Here is a 20,965-nt window from a genome sequence, read left to right as displayed (position 1 = left end):
GAAGATATTTGAGTATTGACTGGATATTTGATAATATTTAGAAAATAATGTTAATTTGTAAGGTGGGATAATGCTATTGTGGGATTTTTATTTTACTTTTTTAAAAAAAGAATGCTACTCCTTAGAGAGACACACTGAATTATTATAGATGAAATGATGCAATGTCTAGGGTTTGCTTCAATGTCTTCCAAAGCTGGGGAAGTGTCTTGGGTATGGATGATGGGTCATGACTTGATTGATGACCACGGAAGCTGGGTGATGCAAACATGGGTCGACTATGCTATTCTCTACACTTAGGATCCTGTTCAAATTCTTCCAGAATAAAATGTGTCCAAAACACCCTGCAGCCATGAGTGACTGGTTGCACTGGCAGTTGTTTTCTTTGTCAAACCATCCTTTGAGTAATGGGCACCAGATTTCCTCTGCAGAACCAATCTCCCCACTCTTAGATGCTGAAAATCCTAGTAGGGCTGTTTGCATCTCCATCACGTGACCCATGACCCAGACCTGTCCCCTAACCCCCAGCCCGGGCATAGTCTACTTCCTGGGTGGCAGTGATTTGTCTAGGGGTGGAGTGTCACCATACGGGGCCAAGAAAGTCCCACCTGGGAAGTGTGACTGGATTTAAATGGTGGTCTTTTACCTCCTGGGGTTGTTAGGCTAGTGGCAGGCAAAGCCTAGAGCTGTGGTTTAGTCCATTCGGAGAGAGCTCTCCTGAGAAGGAAGCCAGGACAGGAAAGCGGGCCAAGACAAGAGATGGGGGATGAAGGGTTCCTGATGCTGCCAGGTCTCACACCCCATCCCCTAGTGCCTGACCGGCTCTACCCCATATCCTTCTGAGTTCCACCAGCCAGTCGATTCAGTTTTCTGATTAAGTAAATTTGAATCACATTTTACTTCTGCCGGAAAGGTTCTTATTAATCAGAGCTATGCTACTTTTAAGACATACTGGATATTTGAGGGCCCAAGGAGAGGGACTTCACGGAGAAAGAAAACAAACTACAGGGGAAGGCTACTTTTAAGGGCCTTCCACATACTGTATTCCTTCGTCAAATAATGGAAACTGGTACTTCACTGTGTTTAAGAAACATAATATATGCAGAAAATTAAAGGGTGAGAAATAGGTGTTTAAAAACCCTTTGAATTTCAAACTCCGAATTTCAATTAAACAACAACAACAAAAAAACACATTAAAAAAAATCTCTGTGCTTTTAGAAGCTTTTTCCAAACGTGATATTTTTTATTATAAATCCCAAGAGAGGTTTCCTTTGTTATTGTGTTAGCTATTCAGTTTTTAAATTACCAAGCTCCAAGTTACCCGGATACCCTGAAGTGTTCTCTATCAAAAAGAACGTTCCAAATGTTATTTCCGGAATTCAGAGTGAGCTGATGCTGCTGATTGGACTCAGTGAAGAACGGTCTGTTCCACCTCTAATATCCTTGATTTAACATTAAATATAAATGAAAACACCCTGGGGTAGGGTTTCAGAGTGTGCGATGAAAATTCAGCTCTGACATGCTTCTTGTAAAAATCCAAGAATGCTCAGCTCACAAAGCAATCCCATTTGTTAGACACAGAAATGTAGACTATTGTGTGCATAAAAATATAAACAGAATAGGAGCAAGGAGCTAAAAGGGAAAGAAGGATGTTTAACAGTGATAAGTAAGTTCTCACATGGGGAAAAAAATAACAAATCTTTAGTTTTCTGGGTCCTTTATTATTTGACCTAGAAGTGGTAACAAATTTCACCTCGGTTATTTAGGTTGGAAAGACTCAGAATACAAAAAAGCAAAGATGCTGAAATAGAAGTGAAATCCTATTTGGAATCATAACATATTAGAATTGCTTCTGTCTAAATGACAAGATCTATAAGCTTTGGGTACTTTTGTGTCTAACCGTACGTAGCACATGGAGAAACTGAGTCTGTATTTTCTAAGTTGTTATCAAATGGCTTATTGGCTGCTTTTCATGTGTACTACATGGTGGTGTATAATTTGGCACACTTAATAAAGACTGATTTAAAATATACAGAATACTAATAAGCAATGATATTGAAATTAAGACCAATTGGATAGACATGAGCTCATATGTTTGTATGTGGAATTAAAACGTATTTCAGAATGGCACTAAAAAAGGTCTCCATCTTCCTTACTTCTGAATTCTGAACAACGTTAAAAAAAAAAAAAGACTGGTTAGTTTACGCCACAACATTAGTTGTAAGAAATATCCCATTTCTCTGTATTTCTAAACCATGTGTCTTTACTCTGAGCTGCTGCCCAGTTGGCTGGTGGGAAACACATTCTCAGTTACGACTTGGGAGAGTTGCCCTCTTGCTTAGGTCATGCAGGGGTCCTGAGGACGTTACTCAGCTCTCACCATTTAGGAAGGGGCCTCCGGTAGCTAATCCACACACCCAGCACAGACAGGCCTGCTCGGTACCTAAGGGCCCCCTAGACATCAAGCAGCAGCAAGGAGTAAGAGATCTTACTTGTTCAAAGTATCCTTTAGTGCCTCACATTTACAAGCCAGCACATATTTACAGATCCTATTTATAACAAAAATCTAGTCTTACCATTTTGTTGATGAACATGGGGGTCTCTGTTACTGCACCACCTGGGTTCCCATCATGGAGAGGGTGGATCTTGATAATTACTACCTCCCTGGTCCCTGCTCCCTGCTCTGTTGCTTAGGAACAGGGATAGGACTTGCCTCATCACCTCCCTCCTCTCTCCTCAACCATCTCCTGGATATTCTGCCATCTTGGAATATTCCATCCACTGGGAACCATTCATCTGCAGGAATTTGAAAATTGCACCCTCTTGAGAAAAAGGTAAGATGTGTCCACTAATGATCGCAGGATGCCTAAGCTGGAAACATTTCATAACAATCATCTCCAGTGGTCCTCGATGGGACGGGGGCATCCCCAGTGATTGGGGAGCACCACCAGGATTTACTGAATGAGGCCACAGACCCTAAATGTCCTTCCATTCAAAGACAGAGCTGTACAATGAAAAATGGTCTCAGATGGAACACCTATAGGTCCCCATCCCCAGCTTTTGAGGGGTGAGGACTGTCGAGCTATTACATGCCCATATTACAGAGCTGCTGGGGAGATGCCTAGAGGAGAACTGTGATCTTCTCTTTCCCAGGTGCAGGTCTGTTTTGCACTACCACGCTTTCATATGATGCATCAAGTCTGAAATCAACACAGCATGCAAAAGCATGAGACAATCAATGGACTCACTGTTGGTTTAAAATCTGTGCAGGTAGATTCACTCACGGGCTGCCTTCTTGCCAAAGGAAGGGGAGTGGAAGTGCAGTACACTCCTTCTGGGTGGGCCTGGCCTGGAAAATCTTCCATGGCCCTTCCATCCTCTTCCCCTTCTGCATTTTGACGGAGACAAACCAGAAGCTATGTGTTCAAGATGGCAGAGCCACAAAACGGGGAAGGTCTGAGTTGGGTCCCTGGATGACCCCCGTAAGGAGAGCTGTCCGGTAATCAGGGGCACCCATCATGGACTTCATGTGATTGACAAATAAACTCATACTGTGACTGAACCTTTGTATCGTGTTGGATTTGTTACAACAGCTCATGCTAGCCCAATAATCCTGGTCCCTGTCATTAAGAAACAGACAGACTTGTGGCAAAGAAAGACAAGTTCGCACTGTGGTCTACCTAACTCTTACCACAATGGTATGAGGTAGGTCTTCATTTTATGAGGAGTACAGAAATGAAGTCCTTGCCCAAGGTCACGCACAGCTAATCCGTTGCAGAGGTAGGATGTGAATTCAGATTTTTCTGATTCCCATGCCATGTCTTCCCATCGGTAGCAGGAAAATATTTTGAAATTGTCACTGATGTTCACCTGCATGCCCATTTCTTTGCTCTGCTGGGTCAGCTCCATTTCTTTGCCCATTTGATCAGCCAGATCACACAACACTCATCACTCTAGGACAGGGCTGTTACAGAAGAAAGGAGAGAAATGTCTAGGTTCTAGGAACTAAGGGCTGGGAAAGATAATAGGATAATAGGCTAGAAACTAACAGGCTGGGAAGGACAGCCAATCAGTCAGGTAAAGCATCCTCTTCTCCAAGTAGGGACTCTTCAGAGGATGGAGTGAGACTTGGGGCAAGATGAAGAACACCAACTTGTGGGTGCCTGTGAAAGAGAAGGCGTGCTCCCCCTCTTTTCAGAAGCTGATCCTTGGACAAGAATTACTTGGGAACCCTCACAAAGCCTTGTGGAATTGAAGAGCACAGCAACCTGTGACTTCTTTCCTAGTTAGAACCCTGGGAAGGTGACAATCCCAGAAGGAATTAGCCCTGGAATTATTCAGTGTCCCAGGACAGCTCAGGAGGGGCAGGTGCATCTAAGATGGCAGAGAAGCAGCTTTGGAAGGGTTGGCAGTGGTGAACAAGGGATGATCCAGTAGCTCCCTGCCTGAGTGAGTGAACAAAGGCGGACCAGATGGGCATAGAGATAGCTCAGTGAACTCTAGTGTGATGAACGACGCAGCCAAAGAGTGGACACACTTCATCTCTCCCAATGCCTCCTCCCATTAAATCAGCCACACTCAATGTAGACTGAGCACTGCAGAAAATGGCATGAATTGATCATATACTAGGATAAGGATTTGAAATAAAATTTGGATGATTATAGATAACGGATAAATAACAATTCACTCTTTACACAGTGGAGTGTGTGGCCTGAGATTCCGGCGACCACATCCTCCACTGTGTTGCCTGTCAAAGTAAGATTTGGCTTTGAGCGCCTGAGATTCTCCACCTAAACCTCTAAGGAATGAGGCTTACTCTTAGATCCTGATCATATCCTGATCACAGGCTCACCAAGATGATTTTTTTTTCTTTTCAGCTACTTATACAAAGGGCATGGAATAATTTATAAATCTGTACTTCTAAAGGATTACCAGAACATGGCAAAGGTCCAATAATGATCGCCTTCTATTTTTTTTTTCTTAATACAAGTAAGGTACTTGTTAATACAAGTTAAGATATTTGGTCGTGTCAACCACATGAGGTCACCGAAAACACATCCTAGTTTAAAATTTTTTTTTCCGGTTCTTCAGTTCCCAACATTTATTTTTCATACGCGAGTTGCATTAAGTGCATCTACGGTAATGGAGAGATTTGATGAGAGAGTGGGAGATGGTTATTAAAATCTAAGGGACATTAAAACAGTCTGGGTGAAGTCACTTTTCTTATTAATTTTCATCATTATACGTCATTATAACCTTTATGAACTATGGACTGAAATCCCTTTTTCTACTTTCTCCACATCAGAACGTTTTCCCACACTTTCTTTTTTCTAGAGTCACCGACCTCTTTCTCCCCAGGCTCTGTAATTTGCAATTGTCAGAAAATGTGTACTTTGCAAGCGCGTATTAGGTGAGACCACAATCTGTAGCGTCAGCATACTAAGGGGCTGTTCTTTTGTGTTTTCACTGAAATTGCTTGCTGGTTTTACTATAACAAGGCCTTATTATATCATACATCATCATGCATATTTTATGTGCCGGATGCCCGGTAGATGTTCTCTGCCTTGTTATTTTACTAAGCAGCATGGCGATGCATCTAAGCCCAGCTGAAATCAAACAGGAAGGTGACCTTCCTAATATATTCTTCTGCAGGCGCAGTGCTCCTGGATCACGATCTGATTTGACTTTCCATTATCACTCTGATGAGAAGGGAATGGTAAAAAGACAGACGTGCTGAGATCTAACGGTTAGACGGGTCCCTTCTAAACAGTTTATTTTGCTTTGATTAAGCTCGCCAGGCTCCCACCGACCACAACGAGCAGGTAACCCCTGAGCACTTCCTATGAAAATCAACACAAATGTTTGGCCAACCGGGGACAGGAGACAGGCTATTTGCGTCTAATCCAGAATCGGAGGTGTCTATGGGGTGAAGGTACTAAGACTCAGAGCCCAATTATAGCTCTGTTGTTTGCTGAGCCCACCACGTCCCAGTAATTTGTACTGGCTTTCTTCCGCTGCCCCTGCACACCTGCCTCCTTGCCCTGAGCAAGCGACTCAACCCCCTTAAGCCTCAGTTTCCACTCTGTAATGTGGGTACAATAAACAGTGCTTGCTCACAAGGCTGTTGTAAGGAGTCCACGTGATGAGCAGGTTGAGAGCGTTCACTCAGAAGCCAGACTGGGTTTCCCTCCCCTACTTACTAGCTGTGGGATTTGGGGCCCATCACTTAACCTTCCTCTGCCTCAATTTCCCACCTGTAAATTGGAGGTAAGTACTGTACCCATTCACCATTTGAGGACTGAGTGAGTTTTAATACACAAAAAGGACTCGGGACAGGGCATATTATGGTATGAGTGAGGCTAGTCTTCACACAAAGGAAAAGAGTTTAGCAGAAGGCTTCGCATATAAAAAGGACTTAATGCATGTGAACTCTCATCACTGTTATTAAGTAGGATGCCATCAATAATATTCTTTTATTTTTCCTGAGGTGTCAAAAAAGTTACCCTTAAAAGTTATCCAGAAAGCTTTGACCTTGATTGTGGAAGTCAGTTGGCTCTTTTCTTTTCTTTTTTTTTTTGTAAGGATGTATATGTTCCAGGAAAACACAAGCCCTCTCTGTGAGCACTCTTGTTAGAACTGTTAAAATCATTTTCCTGGCCTTAAAACGAAAATTTTACATCGTTTGGCATGTGTTTACAAATATTAGTTACTTAGGTAAAAGGAATGTTACTAAAACTTGGTGATTTCGTCCTTTGTGAGTTAATGATTAATAATTTATAATCTATTCTTATTTTTTTTAAGTTTTTAAAAAAAATCTTTTTGGAGGTACTGGGGATTGAACCCAGGACCTCACACATACTAAGCAGGCACTCTACCACTGAGCTATTATCCTCTCCCTATTCTTATTTCTTATTATAGTTACTTTCTTATCAGAGAAACCCTACTGCGCCCCAGAAAAGCTCTGACTGCAGGTTATCAGTACAGAAGGGGTGAGAGATGCAGGCAGCGTTCTGTCGATACGGCCATAGTTATGGCTCTGCTCATTAATAAGATCAGCAGGCATAGTCAACTGGGGCGGTGAGAGCAGACAGATGAAGGCATAGTTGGCTGCCCTACTGCAGAGGAGGGGAGAAGGTGGAACTCATATACTCGGTTCTTCAATGCTACCTTCCAACAGAGATTCAGAGACAGAGAGGGAGCCAGCATCTTCCGAGTCAGCTGCTGGGGTTCTAAAACTGGGACTGGCAACAAGGGAGTCAAGGAACGTTCTGTCAGGACATGCAAAACCATGCATACACGCGGATTCTTCTGGGGGGATGGGTAAGCCCATGGTATTATCAGATTCTCAGGTAGATCTCTCATCCCAATAGACTGGTACTTCCAATCTAACGTGAACCAGATTTCTGTTGCTGCCTTGATAAGTTAATTGAGGGAGAGCAGGTGGAGATTTTGAGGTTGTGGCTCCGGACAGCCATCTGAACAATGGATATTTCCATTCTGCCAGCTAGAAAGTGAGCTTCCCTCAGGAGGATCTGGGGTTCCCAGGGATAAGAGGAAGACTGATTTTATAACCCTCTCTCCAGGCATAAACCTGCCCTTCCACTCAGGGCCAACGGCTACCCTTCACCACCATTACTACGTTCCTGCAAGTAGTAATCCATCCTTACCAAACGTTCTTACCAAACACCACCCTCCCCCTCAGTCTTGCACAGTCCTAAACATCGTGCGATTCATCAGTGGTCTCCTCCTTGAGGGCAGGAATCATGTTTTATGTATGTATACACCCTCAGCGCTCTTCATTACATTTGCTACCCAGTTAACGCGCAACAATTGTGAGCATTGTAAATTAATTAACGAAATTAATTTAAAAAATGCATTTAATTGGATTGGCTAGCCTGGGGGGATGGGGCATGAGTCATAATGCCTATGAGCAATTATACGCCATAGTTTTTCAACATAAAGTCTTGGAGACTGTTTTACGTTAATTTGTCTAGTTGTGGAAAGCCAAGGGAAATTATCCCTGGATACTTCTAAAGAAGAAAGATATGGTAATTTGCAAAGGGCATGAATTCTTCAAAGATTTCGCTCCTCCACCACTACAAAGCGTGAGTTAAGAGTTTAACAATTTAGAAACCTATCAAATGAACGGAACTCGTCTAATTTCAGTGCAGCAATTATAGCTCTTTTTGAGGATACAGGAAAAAACCCAAATGTGGTTACTATAGCAGTAAATTGGTCTCCAAGAAACTCTTTCATTTTCTCAAGAAAAAAAAATCTATAATAGAACAGCCAAATGATAAGAAAACTAGTCCACAAAGAAACACAAATGTAGCCGGAAACAAAAAATAATCCAAAAGCAAATGTGGCAATGAGAAAAAAAAAAGAAAAGAAAAGAAAAATAAGACCAAACCACATAGGCAAGTAAATGGATGCCAATTTTTTTAAGAGAGAATTTTACAGTGTTATTAAAATGATGAGTGTTTTCCCAAATTTCCTCAGTGGCTAAGAAAATAGGATATTTTATTAAACAGAAAGGGAATTTATCTTGTGTAAGATAGAAACATTAAAACACAGATCGGCTGAGAAGGCCAATAAAAAAAGAGATTATTTTGCAAGAGCTAAATTTTTAGGTGAGTACACATATGGCAGATAGACGGCTAAACTGATGGGAAGGCACAGGAAAATTTTCTAATGGATGAATTTTTTCATGAGTGAGAAATACATTATTTCAAAATTCTGGTTTAATGAGTTTGAAGGTCTCTGCTACAATAAGAACTCCACCAGGCAGTGCCTCTGTGAACCGCGCTGTGTCACTGCACTGCGATTTATTTGCTTACAATAAAGTAACTTGTTACTTTTTCAAAGGTAAATTCATTGCTTTGAGATGAAAAGGGAGTCAGTTTTAGGAACACGTGTTCACCCTCTCAGTAGCATCCGAGCCTATCAGGTCGGTAGGAACAGTCAACCGAGGCGCTGCCCTATCGGAGAGGAGGGGAGAAGGGGGAACTGGATGCTTTTATCACAGGCAAATTCCGTTCAAATCTGACAATTCTCCCAAGTGTCCGATGTGCGGGCTTGTCTGTCTTGACGGGTCCCACCTGAACAGACATGATGGAAGATTCCTGAAGGCTGGGCCTTGGCTTGCCTATAAATGTTCTTTGAGAGATGGATTCAACGAGCTGACCTTCCAACTCACAAGTTAGCTGTAGGAGATCTTGGGGAAAGCCAGCGAAATCGGTTATTTCCAGAGTCCACTCACTTTCTCAACACACGGGGCTGGGCCATGGGGGCACGGCTGAGGGCAACACAGGCAAGGTCTCCTTTCTCACGGAACTCAGAACCTGGGTCACTTGATTCTACATCAAGCTACATTTCTGATTTAAACTGGGCCCCTGTCATCTATCAGTGAGACACCAGCCAGGCGACACTCAGATCACATTCTAAAGTCAACTGCAAACCAAAGGGACTCCCCAGAACATTCTAAGGGGAGGCCAGATGTGCTGCCAGCCACCTCCTCCTCTCCCTCTCTCCTTCTGGAAAGGGTGGGGGAGAACTGCAGAGCTGTCAGAAGGACTGCAAGCCAGTGAGAATTCACGTCCTCCCCTTGGTGATGAGGTCACAGGGACACCTGGAAGAGTAGCTGGTCTACCTGGTGCCGTACCCAAGACGTCTTGTCGGGAAAGCTAGTGGGAAGAGGGTGCCCTCCTCTCCTGCCACCAAGGAACCCACAGATGAGCTTCACAGAGGAGGTACTGGTGCCACTAAGGGAGGTGACAGCCAATGCTAATCAGAGGAGCAGCTATATTTCAGCCAGAGAGGGCTGTAACCGTGACCTCAGCTCTCTCTTCCCAGGGTAGGAAGGGGGGCCAGGCTTCGACAAGGGAAAGAGTGGTTCCTGTACCTGCCATACTTCATGATGCTTAAAAAACATGCATGCTTTCCACTTCAAACATTGAAAACACCACAACTTCTTCATTAAGTATAGGGCAATCTTACACTCATCACAATCCCATCCCGAGCAAAATTCTCTGCGCCTGTTATTTGGGGGTTTTAATCTAAATTTGACTTAACCAAAGAAAATGCGATTGGTTACTTCAGTATTTCCTAAAGCAGGGGTGCGCAAGCCTATTCTGTAAAGGCCGGTAGCGACTATTCGCATCTTAGCAGGTCACGGGTCTCTGCAGCACGTCCTCAGCTCGGCTATTGCAGGGAGGAGGCGTTCTTAGATAGCACGGAAGTGAACGGGCGTGCGTGGCTGGTTTCCAATAAAATTTTATTTACCAGCTCTGAAATGTGAATTTCATATGACTTTTGGGTGTGACAAAATATTCTTTTGTTTTTGTTTTTTCCCAACCCTTTAAAAATGGTTAAAAAAACACAAAAACAAAAACCATTCTTAGCTAGCTCACAGGCCATCCAGAACAGATGGTGGGCTGGATTTGGACCACAAGCTGTTGTCTGCTCTGCCCTCTTTGTGTGTGTGTGTGTGTGTGTGTGTTTGTTGTAAATGGAGGTACTGCGGACTGAACTCAGGACCTCCCGCATGCTAGGCACGCACTCTACCACTGAGCTAGACCCTCCCCCCACCTTTTAATTGGTTCATCTATTCAACAAATACTCACTGAGCTGCATTACACAAAAAGTCCTAGAGAGACTTTTGTTTACAGAGATGCCATTTTCTTCCACAGAAGAAGGAAAAATCTTTTTCAGAAAACAATCTTTCTAAATGCCCTGGAAGGATTGCTAAAAAAATGATCACACTCTTGGACAGCTTTTTCTCCATCTCTGTCCTGCAGCAGGCAATTCAGTCCCAGGAAACACAAACACAGATACTTTATTGCTTCTGTCATCCTCTGAGCACGGAAATCAATAGGGCTGATCACAGATGCATGTGCCCAGGGGAAAACAAAATGACCAAGGGCCCCGCCATCAGCCCAACACGGCGCTCCAGAACGTGAGCCCGCAGAGGCTCAGGGCCTGCCTGCGTGAAGTGTGTTCCCGCGGCCGCCCACACTCCTCTCAAGAGAGAAGTGGTTCCAAATGGTAACACTGCAGCTCCCTCCCAAGGGCTCTAAAATGCAGTCACTCCTGATCCTTGCGTTTCTGGTCCCCAAGGAGAATGGTGCCGTGCCCAGGGCTGGCTCCTGCCGCAGGGTGACCGACACGAGCCTGTGTCCACTCCTGTGTAGGGACTTCTTTGGGAGATCTGGACCCCCCGGGAGGACAGGGGCTTTGCCAGCCAGCTGTGAAGGCTCTGCTCTAGGAGGCCCACGCTAAAGAAGGGTGCCCAAGCACCCTGGGACCTGGGGGTGCCCCAACGTGGGCCTTTCTGTGCTAAAGCTGGGATGGATGCTCACCCTAAAAATAAGCCCCCTCAGTTTCTATGTCTCTGCTTTCTTACCCTTCACCCAGTGCTTCCCAGGACACACGCCAACCCAGCACTTCTGAGTAGAGCAGAAGCCGAAACAGGCTTGGGAAAGATACATGGTCCAGAAAACCCCAGAGATATCTACTTAATCCCTTTCTGAGGGGACAGGTGTACTTTTTGTTATGAGAGATCATAAATGTTAGATTTCCTTCTCAGTTTCAAGTGCTCTGATAGCCTAGCTTCTGCTTCAGTTTTGCCTCCAAAGATTGGTTTACAAAGGGCAAACGTCACACAACACAACATCCCGCAACGTCCCGCAGCATGAGGGGCCCCATTCATCCAGCGGGCACAGCTTCATTTGGAAAACTTCAAAAGACCCCTTTTGCCCTAAATTCACCGTGGGATTGTAACGCCAGTGGGCTTCTCAGGGGATTCTTGACCAATATTTTAACATCACATCAAGTAGATTTTCTGGCAACCCTTTAAGAATATCACAAAACAGACTATTTACATCTATGATGAAACTAAAGCCGTAAAGCAAACACATTTTTAAACTGTCCTCGTTTTGACCTAATTATCCTTTTTCCTCGGTTGATGATTTCAAAATTAAGTAACGAATCACTCAGTCAAGTATGAAAAACTGGCGAACTGTGTGCTGGTGTGTCCACGGGATGGCGGGTGTCAAATTATTCATCACTTAAAGGGACGTCAGGTATTGCAAGGGGACGTCCCTGATTATGAGCTATCAGTGTGGTCATCATTTTGGGAGGGAGCAAAAATGCAGCCCTTGGCTACAGCAATGGACAGAGGACTCAAAAACTTTTCAAGCAGAAGCCCAGGCACCCTGAACGTTAACACAGAGTGGGCAGGCGGGTGTTTTGTGTTTACGGAGCCTGGTTTTATGTATTAGAGGTCAGCATCGCCGGCACTTCCAAGGCGAACGTGTGAGCTGATGTTTCTGCCCCAAGCGGCCCCGGGGAAGCCCCCCGTCTGCTGGCTGAGGGCTCAGACGGGCCCCGGCACAGGGTCGCCTACCTGACCAGGTCGATGACCCGCTCCCTCGGCGCGGCGCTCACGGGCTCGTCATTAATCATCACAATCTGATCTCCCGGGATCAGCTTGCCTTCCGAGGGGCCACCTGGAGACACATGAGAGTGAAGGGCAGGTGAGGAGACCTTTGGTAATCCATCCGTGGCCTCCTCTCCCCATCACGATTCCTTGGGAATAACTGGTGCTCTCAGCAAAAACGACACCCACCCACACCCCGGGTCTTGTCTCCATAACCTTCTCAAGGTTAGACAGAACTCCGGCGAGGGAGGGGAGCTCTGGGTAACCCCACCTCCGCGGCCCAGTCTGCACCCTGCTGTGGGACTCAGGCATCAACACCGCTCTCAAACTGCCCAGGCAAGGCTGAGACGGGCAATGCTTCTCACACGTTAACGGGCTTGTGCGTCGCCCGGGACCGTGTTGCCTTGCAGGCCGACTCCAGGTTAGGAGGGGTGTGGGGTGACGTAATGCATTTCTCACAAGGTGCCAGGGGCCGCTGATGCTGCTGGCCAGCTGACCAGACCCCGAGTATCGGGGCCCTTAGAAGAAGGTATTCCCCCTGACAGGTAGCCAGTCAGCGATGTTGATGCCCTGTGGCCAGAGCTGTGAGCAGCCGGGCACACCTGGGTTTGAACACAGTTGCATCGACTTACTCTGCACGCCAGGGAGGCTGCACACTGTGGGGAACCGTAAGGCAGCTCAACAAGGAGGTGCTGGGAAGGACTTGCAGGCTTGGCCTTGTGTTATGTGCTTTTGGAGGAGGGTTGAAGGAACCGGGAGTAACTCTACCGTGAGCATCTTAGTAATTCTTGTCTAAAAGGTGGGAGGAAGGAAACAGGGCTATAGCTGGGACTGGTAAAGCCGCAGTCATCCCTCCTGTCCGCTGAGAGGTGAGGGTGTTTGGTCATTTCTGTGGTCTGGACTGTGCTGGATGTTTGTGTTGGGGCTCACGTGCGATTCCAGAGGACCCCTATTTCTGTCTTGATCCATCGCAGCCTCTTCCAGCTGTCTTTCCAATGAGGAGGGAGAGAACTGATACGTGTTGAGCATTTATTGTGCACCCCGCAATGGGCTGAATGCTGACCTAGTAACTGCACTGTGTACTCTAATCCTTGCATGGGATGACATAGCCGAGCCTCACAGGGGAAAGAATTGGCTGGAAAGGGAGGACTAACCTCTGCTAAGGTGTGTGGACTCTTCCAAGTTCAAGGTGGCTGACACCTCTTTTGAATTTGCTCCTATAACTCAAAAACTGGTCACTGCCAGGTCTCTTGACACATAAACTTAAAGCTGCATGAAGCACACATCTGTATGAAATAAAACTTAAACACTCCGATAATGTGGCTTATCTTCTCACGTCTAATATCATGACCCCCAGCAGGGGTCTGGCACTACGTGGGACTGGAATTTTCACTTTATTCCCAGAGGTCTGTCTGGGTAATAGGTGCAACCAAAACATTAGCTTTCAAATATTATCACTTTTACTTCATATAGGAATTGAAATGAACACTTCACACCCAGATCATGGAGCTCAAAATAATTGAGTTATTCTCTCCCCACCCGGACGCTTGGCAGATGGGTCACTCGAGCTGGAGAACACACTTGTCTCCTGGGGAGTAAGAGAGTGGGGAAAACCTTTACATGTCCCTGAATCAGTAAGAGAAAATGTTCATTTCAAGGTGTGAGAACTGAGATGCAGTGTCTGCACACAAGTGCAGGTCTGAAAGTCACTAGGAGTCAAATGCTGGTTAAACAAAGAACAATTTTCAAATGAACTGTTTGGATGGTGGATGTTAATTACTCTGATGAGCAAACCACGTGCTAATTAACAGGACAGACTGACATGGGGCCTATGCTTTTTGCTCAAATGGAGATACTCCTGTTTCAGCAAGAATTAAGGGAGGAAGCAACACAGGACACAGTTCCTTCCAGAATGTCAAGCAATGGTGCATGTGAGCGAACTCTCTCGCCCTTGACTCTGAAGGCTGGGTTGCCTACGACAGAAAATCTGCTCTTGCCACTGGCATCACTTGGGAGTTCAGGAGAGCCATTTTGATGGTAGACACAGTTGATTTAACCAGCATTTTCACTCATAAAAATGACTGGAAACAGGGCTCCCTAATCTTACATTTCACTTTTTCTACTCTTCTCAAAATTGTCTAATGGTAGGTGTGAGTGTCTGAATCTAAGGAGAACTGAGGGCAATGAAGGGAAGAGGCTGAAGGAAAAGTGAGGCCATAGAAGCAAAAAAACAAGACCTGAATCTCCCATCAGCTCCAAGGAGGACACACACTTTGGAGAATCTCATAACCAGAGGGGTTAAAGTGTCACACTCTTACAAAACTGCATGCCAAATTGACCCCACTTAGGGAAAAAAAGTGTCCACACACACAGAGAATACATATGATACACAATTCATGCATATGTATGCACAGAATTGTCTCCTATACATAAGTTCTCCATGTATATGTTAAGAATGGTGATCTCTCAGTAGCAGGAACGCAGATGACTTCTTTTCAGAATTTTTATCCTCTATACTATGTTGTTGTGTTTTGTTTTGTTTTTCAACAAAGCATATATATTATTTCATTATTATAAAAAAACAGCAAGTCTCTCTTTTTTTTAAGAATAAAATTCTCCACTGCATTGAGGTCAACAGCCCCACTAGAGAACTAAATGATGATCTGTACCTCATGCCAGAAAAAGCTCAGCAGACAGAGTAAGAAGCTGGGCAGTGAGGCAGCGGTAGGCGTGAAAAGGAAACTTCTAGGCACCAGTAGATGGTGGTTAACTGGATTTGAAGTGCTTGCCCTGGGGCACATTGTGTCCAAACGATGAAAAAGGACAAATGAAATCAACTTTAAAAAACTATACTAGCTCACTACGTGGCTTTCATTTCCTTTAACTGACACACTCAACTGGCCAAATATTTTAGAGTTTAATAATAACGAGGAGGGGGAGGAGCAGAAGCATTCCTGGAATAAGTATGAAATTTGCACCCTTCTGACTCACTGCATCCTCTCCCTGGCCCTGCAAGGTAGAAATTATGATCCTCATTATCCAAACGATGTAGAGAAGTTACATCAAACTGAAATGTAGGGGAGTTAACACAGAAGCTCAAAAAACCTAATAAGGGGCAGAGGCAGGATTCAAATCCCTCAAACCCAGGCAGTCTGATGCCAGTCTGTGCTCCTTCCTACAGTACTTTACTTCTGAACTCTGTTGCTAATGTGCAAAATCCTGGAGAGAAACAACAGAGAAGATACTTTCCTTTTGTCTGAAAACAAATCCGATCTAACTCCATTAAAATAAGTACAGAAATATGTATATTAAATGAATGAGAAAAAGGGCATTGTTTCTGGAAAGCCAAAGGGAGCCCACTTCAGGCAATTGCCTTGGAGTCCATTATAGTCAACTGTTTCGATCGTGGAACATCTGTACACTCTAATGAGAGTGACTGAGGCCACGCACATTAATTATCTGATCAGATGGTAGAATTTAAGAGATTTGCCACATACTGTATCAGTCAGCTTTTACTGTGTAACAAAACAACCTCAAATTCAGGAGGCTATCTTCTCACGCTTACAGGTCTTTAGAATGACTGTGGATTGGCTGATCAAGGCCAGGCGTGGCCGGGCAGTTCTGCTGCGCAGTGACTATCAGCCTGGACTTAGATCTAGGCTGCAGGCTGGCTGCCCCACACATTCACTGTGGGGCTCAGGCTGAAAGGGTAGCAGCCCCTCCAGGGAAATTCTTCTTCTGGCCATGGCAGAAGGCCAAGAAATGAGCACAAGCATAGGTTAAGCCTTCACTCACGTCATCTTGGCTAATATGCCATCGGCCAAAGTCAGTCACCTGGTCCAGCCCAACAGAGGGGGTAGGAAAATACATTCTGCCTCTGGTGGGAAGGGAGGGGAGCACGCCTCTGTAAAGGAATCCAACCACCTCAATGAACTAAATCCTACAGGAGCTTAAACACAACTTGCTGCTTTTTCACTAAGGAGTTTGCCATGTGTTTACTGAAAACAGCACAGTGCCTGCCTCTTAACATTTGCATTCAAGAAGTGGGTCATTTCCATGGTTACAAGTGATGGATCCGTGTTTTCCTAAGTCCCAAGAGATGATGGATTTGGCAGTTTGAAACCTAATTTGCAGAGCCATTTCTGTCCCTCTGGTGGTCTGGCTCTGTCCACTGCTGGGAAAACTCAACTAGCCTTCACAGCCGGAAACAGACCAGTATGACACTTGTGAAATGGAACAGCGGTTGTGCTGGCAAGGGGTGACGGATGGCCCCGGAGAGCGAGAAGTGGGGTTGCATGCTTACCCGGTGTTACTGAGCGAACGACCACTGGCTTTTCACTCCCTGCCACGAAACCGAATCCCAGCACCGGGTCCCTCCTCATCTCCACCCTCCGCGGAGCCGGAGGGATGATTTGGCAGCTCTCCAACCGAGGGTCATCGAAAGAGATTGCCTGTGTCATGTGACTGTGGGACAAACACACACAAGAGAAACAAGGCATCAATGGACGTGTTTGGCAATGGCCTGGCGATGGCTTCTCTCTAGCTGCAAAACCTTCTGTTCTCTCTTTGGTAGAGAGTGTGAAAGATGCGGGGAGACCCACTGTCATGCTTTGTGCATGGCCGCCTTCTTCCTTGAAAACTCCAGGCCCGCTTTTTGCGTATAGCTGATTTACAAATACTGTGTTAGCTTCCGGTGTACAGCATAGTGATTCAGTTATACACATACGTTCTTTTTCATTATAGGTTATTACAAGCTATTGAATATAGTTCCCTGTGCTGTACAGTAGGACTTAGGTTTTTTTTTTTTTACCTATTTTATATGCTTAAATGTTACACACTTAAATACAGAGCCTAGAACCATTACCTCATTCATTCACTCATTCACTCATGCAAATAAACGTTTATTGAGGGCCTACCCCCTATCAGAACCACTTTGCTAGTTGCTGGAACGTGGACATAAAAAACAAAAAGGAAAAAACCCAACCAACTCCTGCCCTACAGGACTCCCATTTTAGCTGGAGAGACAGACAAGAGATGATTTCAGTAAAGAAATTGATGAGCAGCCTGGACAGTGGTTCTCAGAGAGTGGTCCACGGACCAGCATCAGTATCACCTACAGCTTGTCAGAAGTGCAATATATATATATATATATATATTAAAATATATAGTAGTTTGTATTTGCTAATCCCAAACTCCTAATTTATCCCTCCCCACCCACTTTCCCATTTGTGGAAAAGTATCCAATTGTAACTGATATGCTGAGGAGTAACCTCAGTAAGTAACGTGGATGGCTTTTGGCTCCAGCAAAATTGAAGTGATGGAGATCACTTGGGTGGTACTAGGTTATCCTGACATCAAATACATTCCCCGTTTCCAAAGAAGTTGAGGAATTAACTCTTGGCATTTCTGTTCTGGAGAGACGTTCAAATGATTTGAATGAATCTTTTTGTTAAAACCTGAACTTCAGAAGTCTTACCAATTATCTAAACTTGAAATGTGTATCACATTCAAAACTTTTTCAAATGCTTCCACGAATAGCTCATTTGAGCCACAAAACAGCCTTGAGAATGAAGGAGCAGAGCAGGTATTATCATCTGCATTTTCCCAGGGAGGAAACTGACACGAGAAGAGTGGCTTATTGTCTCTCAGGGCCCATGGCTGCGATGCCAGAGTGTCAGGTCGAAAACCAACTCCCGTGACTCTTAATGAAGTCTTCACTCATGCACATCATCCAAGGCAGACTTCTTTTGGGGAAGAGCTGTTAGTTTGAACACTAGAAATCTTCTTAAAGTATGTTAGCCAAGATTATTTCAATGACATGGGCTTAATTCAATTTTTCTCTTTCTAATCTTCTTCAATAAGTAAAAGAAGATGATTTTTAAATACCTTGAAAGATGCTACTCTACATGCCATCTGGACAACACATTGTTCAAATATAATAGAGAAAGGAGAAGGAGAAGGAGGAATCGTGTTGTCCTTCAGTGTAATTAATGAGAGTTAAGAAAAATTAATGAAAACCTGCTGGGATCCGTCCTTTAGGCATGTATCAATGACTAGGAAAATAAAAGTTTAAAAATCCCTTTGAAACAGAAAAGAAGGAAATGTCTTTTCGATTTAGCAGCTTTTGATCTGGAACACTAGGAAAAAGAGAAGTGTTCGTTGAGAAAGAACGTGTAGTGTGCCACATGCTGACACTCGTCTGGTATCTTACTTCATCTTCATGAACCCCCGCGTTGGAGGGCGTTTGACCCCACCCACCTCCTCTTTGCGAATGCCCAGGGAGGAAGAATAATTGGGCCAAGGTCACACTCTTCTCAGGTGTAAGCCAGGTGTGATTCATGCCAGGTCTTCTACGCGTCATCTGCTACATCATTTACAAGGACAGTCCAAAATGATGTGGGGGCCCTCGTTCCAACATGATTAAGAACTTTAAGACAGCAGAATGTGAAGCCCAGCTCAGGGCCCTGTGTGACTGCATAGGTCACACGTCCATGAAGCTGGCCTTGGTAGTGTGCTATCCCCAATGTCGCCAGCACCATTCTAGAAGTGTCCAGGCTCAGAGTGGTGGCATTATAGGGTCAAAGGGGGAGAGGCTGCCTTATGTGAAATTGTAGGTGCTTGTCTAGATCCAGAGATTAGACATGGCTACCATGGTGGGGCACATGCTTGGGACGAAGGGAGGTGGGCAGGTCACATGGAGAGGCCTGGCAGTCCAAAGGACAGAATTCAAGGCCCTGATTAAACCAGCAAAACTGATGCAGGGCGAGCCCCAGTCATGGCAGTCACAGATGGGGCCGGGGCAGGGAGGGACTGAGACATAGGGAACAAGTGGGGAAGTTAGGGCTGAGAACTAGGACGCCAAGCAGGGCCTCTCACACTCCCACAGGACTTGATCCTTCACGTTGATCTCTCACATGCCTGAAACAGGCAAGGCAGTGTGTGCCTGGGGGAGAGTGGGGCTGCAGGGGGATCATGGGCTCTGTTCTCTCGTCTCCTCTCTAGAGTGTAACAGAGAACAAACCTGACTCCATATTGGATATGTTCCTTCAGCTCTAACCCCGTGCTCTGCTCCCTGTGCTGAGTCACGCTGGCTCTGCACCTTTTGTAACAGACTGTTGCCTGGAGCCCGAAATCTACAGGAGAGCCCATTCTCAAGGCTCTGGCCTTTAAAGGTGCAACACTTTTCTATTCACATAGAGATTAAAAATTGCAGAACAGAAAATAACAATTGTCTTATTGAAGGTTTATAGGAACATTGTAACCAGACCTATGCAGACAGCTGCAAGAACAAAGGATTCTTGCACCAGGAAGTTGCAAGGACCAGCCACACTCCCTTCTCCTTGTAGTATAAAAGAATTCTAACTCAGGGAAAATGGCTCTTTGGGACACCACTCCACCATCTCCTTAGTCTGCCTGTTTTCCACATGAAGTTGCTCTCCCTTGCCCCAACACCTCATCTCCTGATTTACTGGCCTGTCGTGCGGTACGCGGTACGAGCTTGGACTCGGTAAGAGGAGTGTGCTGTACCCTAGCTACATTTGGAAATAAGCCTGTCCTTTTATCCCCAGAGGGAACAAGGGAAAAACAGGAGGAGAAATCCACATTTTTTGGCCCTGAACTCTGAGTTTGCACCAGAACCCACCAAAGACACACTCTGAATGAGTAAGGCGGAGGTGGAGGGACTTGCTAATGGTCATAGCCGTAGAACAGAGAATCGAACTCCTCCCAATTCCAAGCGTAGAGAGGGACTGGGGAAGACAACTGCCCCTGCTGTTGCCAGTTCTGTGAAAAGCTCCGCAGACTGCTGAACATTAGAATCGCCTGGGGAGCATTAAAAAGTCCTAATGCCCAAGTTTCACCCCCAGACCGACCACATCAGAATATCTGGGAGTGAAAGCTATTGATTTTTTAAAAAGATTCCCCAGGTGATTCCGAAGTGCAGCAAGGTTGGGGGACATTCTTCTGCCCACGGAAGGGTGTGTTCTGGTACCTTCTGAATAGTAGGAAAAGCGGACACAAGTGATGTCCCCAATTACCTCCCTTAGCATCCACTGCAAACATAAGTGAAAATATTTAAAGCATCTGTAGCTAGACTCTCCTCTTTCACTACATGATAAAGTAATAGTCTCCAATTTTTAATTCATCATTCATTTAATACACGTTACATTATTTTATTAATACTCAACATTTATTAAACACGAATTACATGCTAAGCCTGTTTCAAGATGTTTTCCATGTTAGTTCATTTAATTCTCCAAAACAACTCTATAATGCATTCACTTATTCATTTAGTCAACAAACGTTGATTGAACGTCCACTGGCTTCTCAGTTCTGGGGATACAACAGGAACGAAAGCAGAATGAAAAAATAAAATGTTCACTCTAGCGTTCAGAGACAGGGAATAAACCAGTAAGTCCACAAAATGTATGGCAGACCAGGTCATTATGAACACTAAGGAGAAAAATAATGCAGGGAGGAAGGCTAGAGAGCTGCCGGGTGAGGGAACTTTGAGGTTATATCATGGGTCAGGAA

General features: G+C 44.9%; 1 protein-coding gene across 1 annotated transcript in view; it reads right to left on the bottom strand.

The window, feature by feature from the left end:
- The window catches only part of FRMPD4 (FERM and PDZ domain containing 4), a 662,468-nt gene that overhangs the window by 69,102 nt on the left and 572,401 nt on the right, over positions 1-20,965 (bottom strand). The window contains exons 3-4 of the mRNA XM_031671152.2: positions 16,737-16,897; positions 12,401-12,503 (exon numbers count right to left, since the gene is read on the bottom strand). Of these exons, the coding sequence (XP_031527012.2) occupies positions 12,401-12,503; positions 16,737-16,897 (264 nt within the window). The remainder of the gene's footprint in view (positions 1-12,400; positions 12,504-16,736; positions 16,898-20,965) is intronic.

This window comes from Vicugna pacos, chromosome X (assembly GCF_048564905.1).
Source record: "Vicugna pacos chromosome X, VicPac4, whole genome shotgun sequence".
Classification (NCBI taxonomy): Eukaryota; Metazoa; Chordata; class Mammalia; order Artiodactyla; family Camelidae; genus Vicugna; species Vicugna pacos.
Note: the sequence above shows the minus strand (reverse complement) of the source record. Positions and strands in the feature narration are given on the sequence as shown.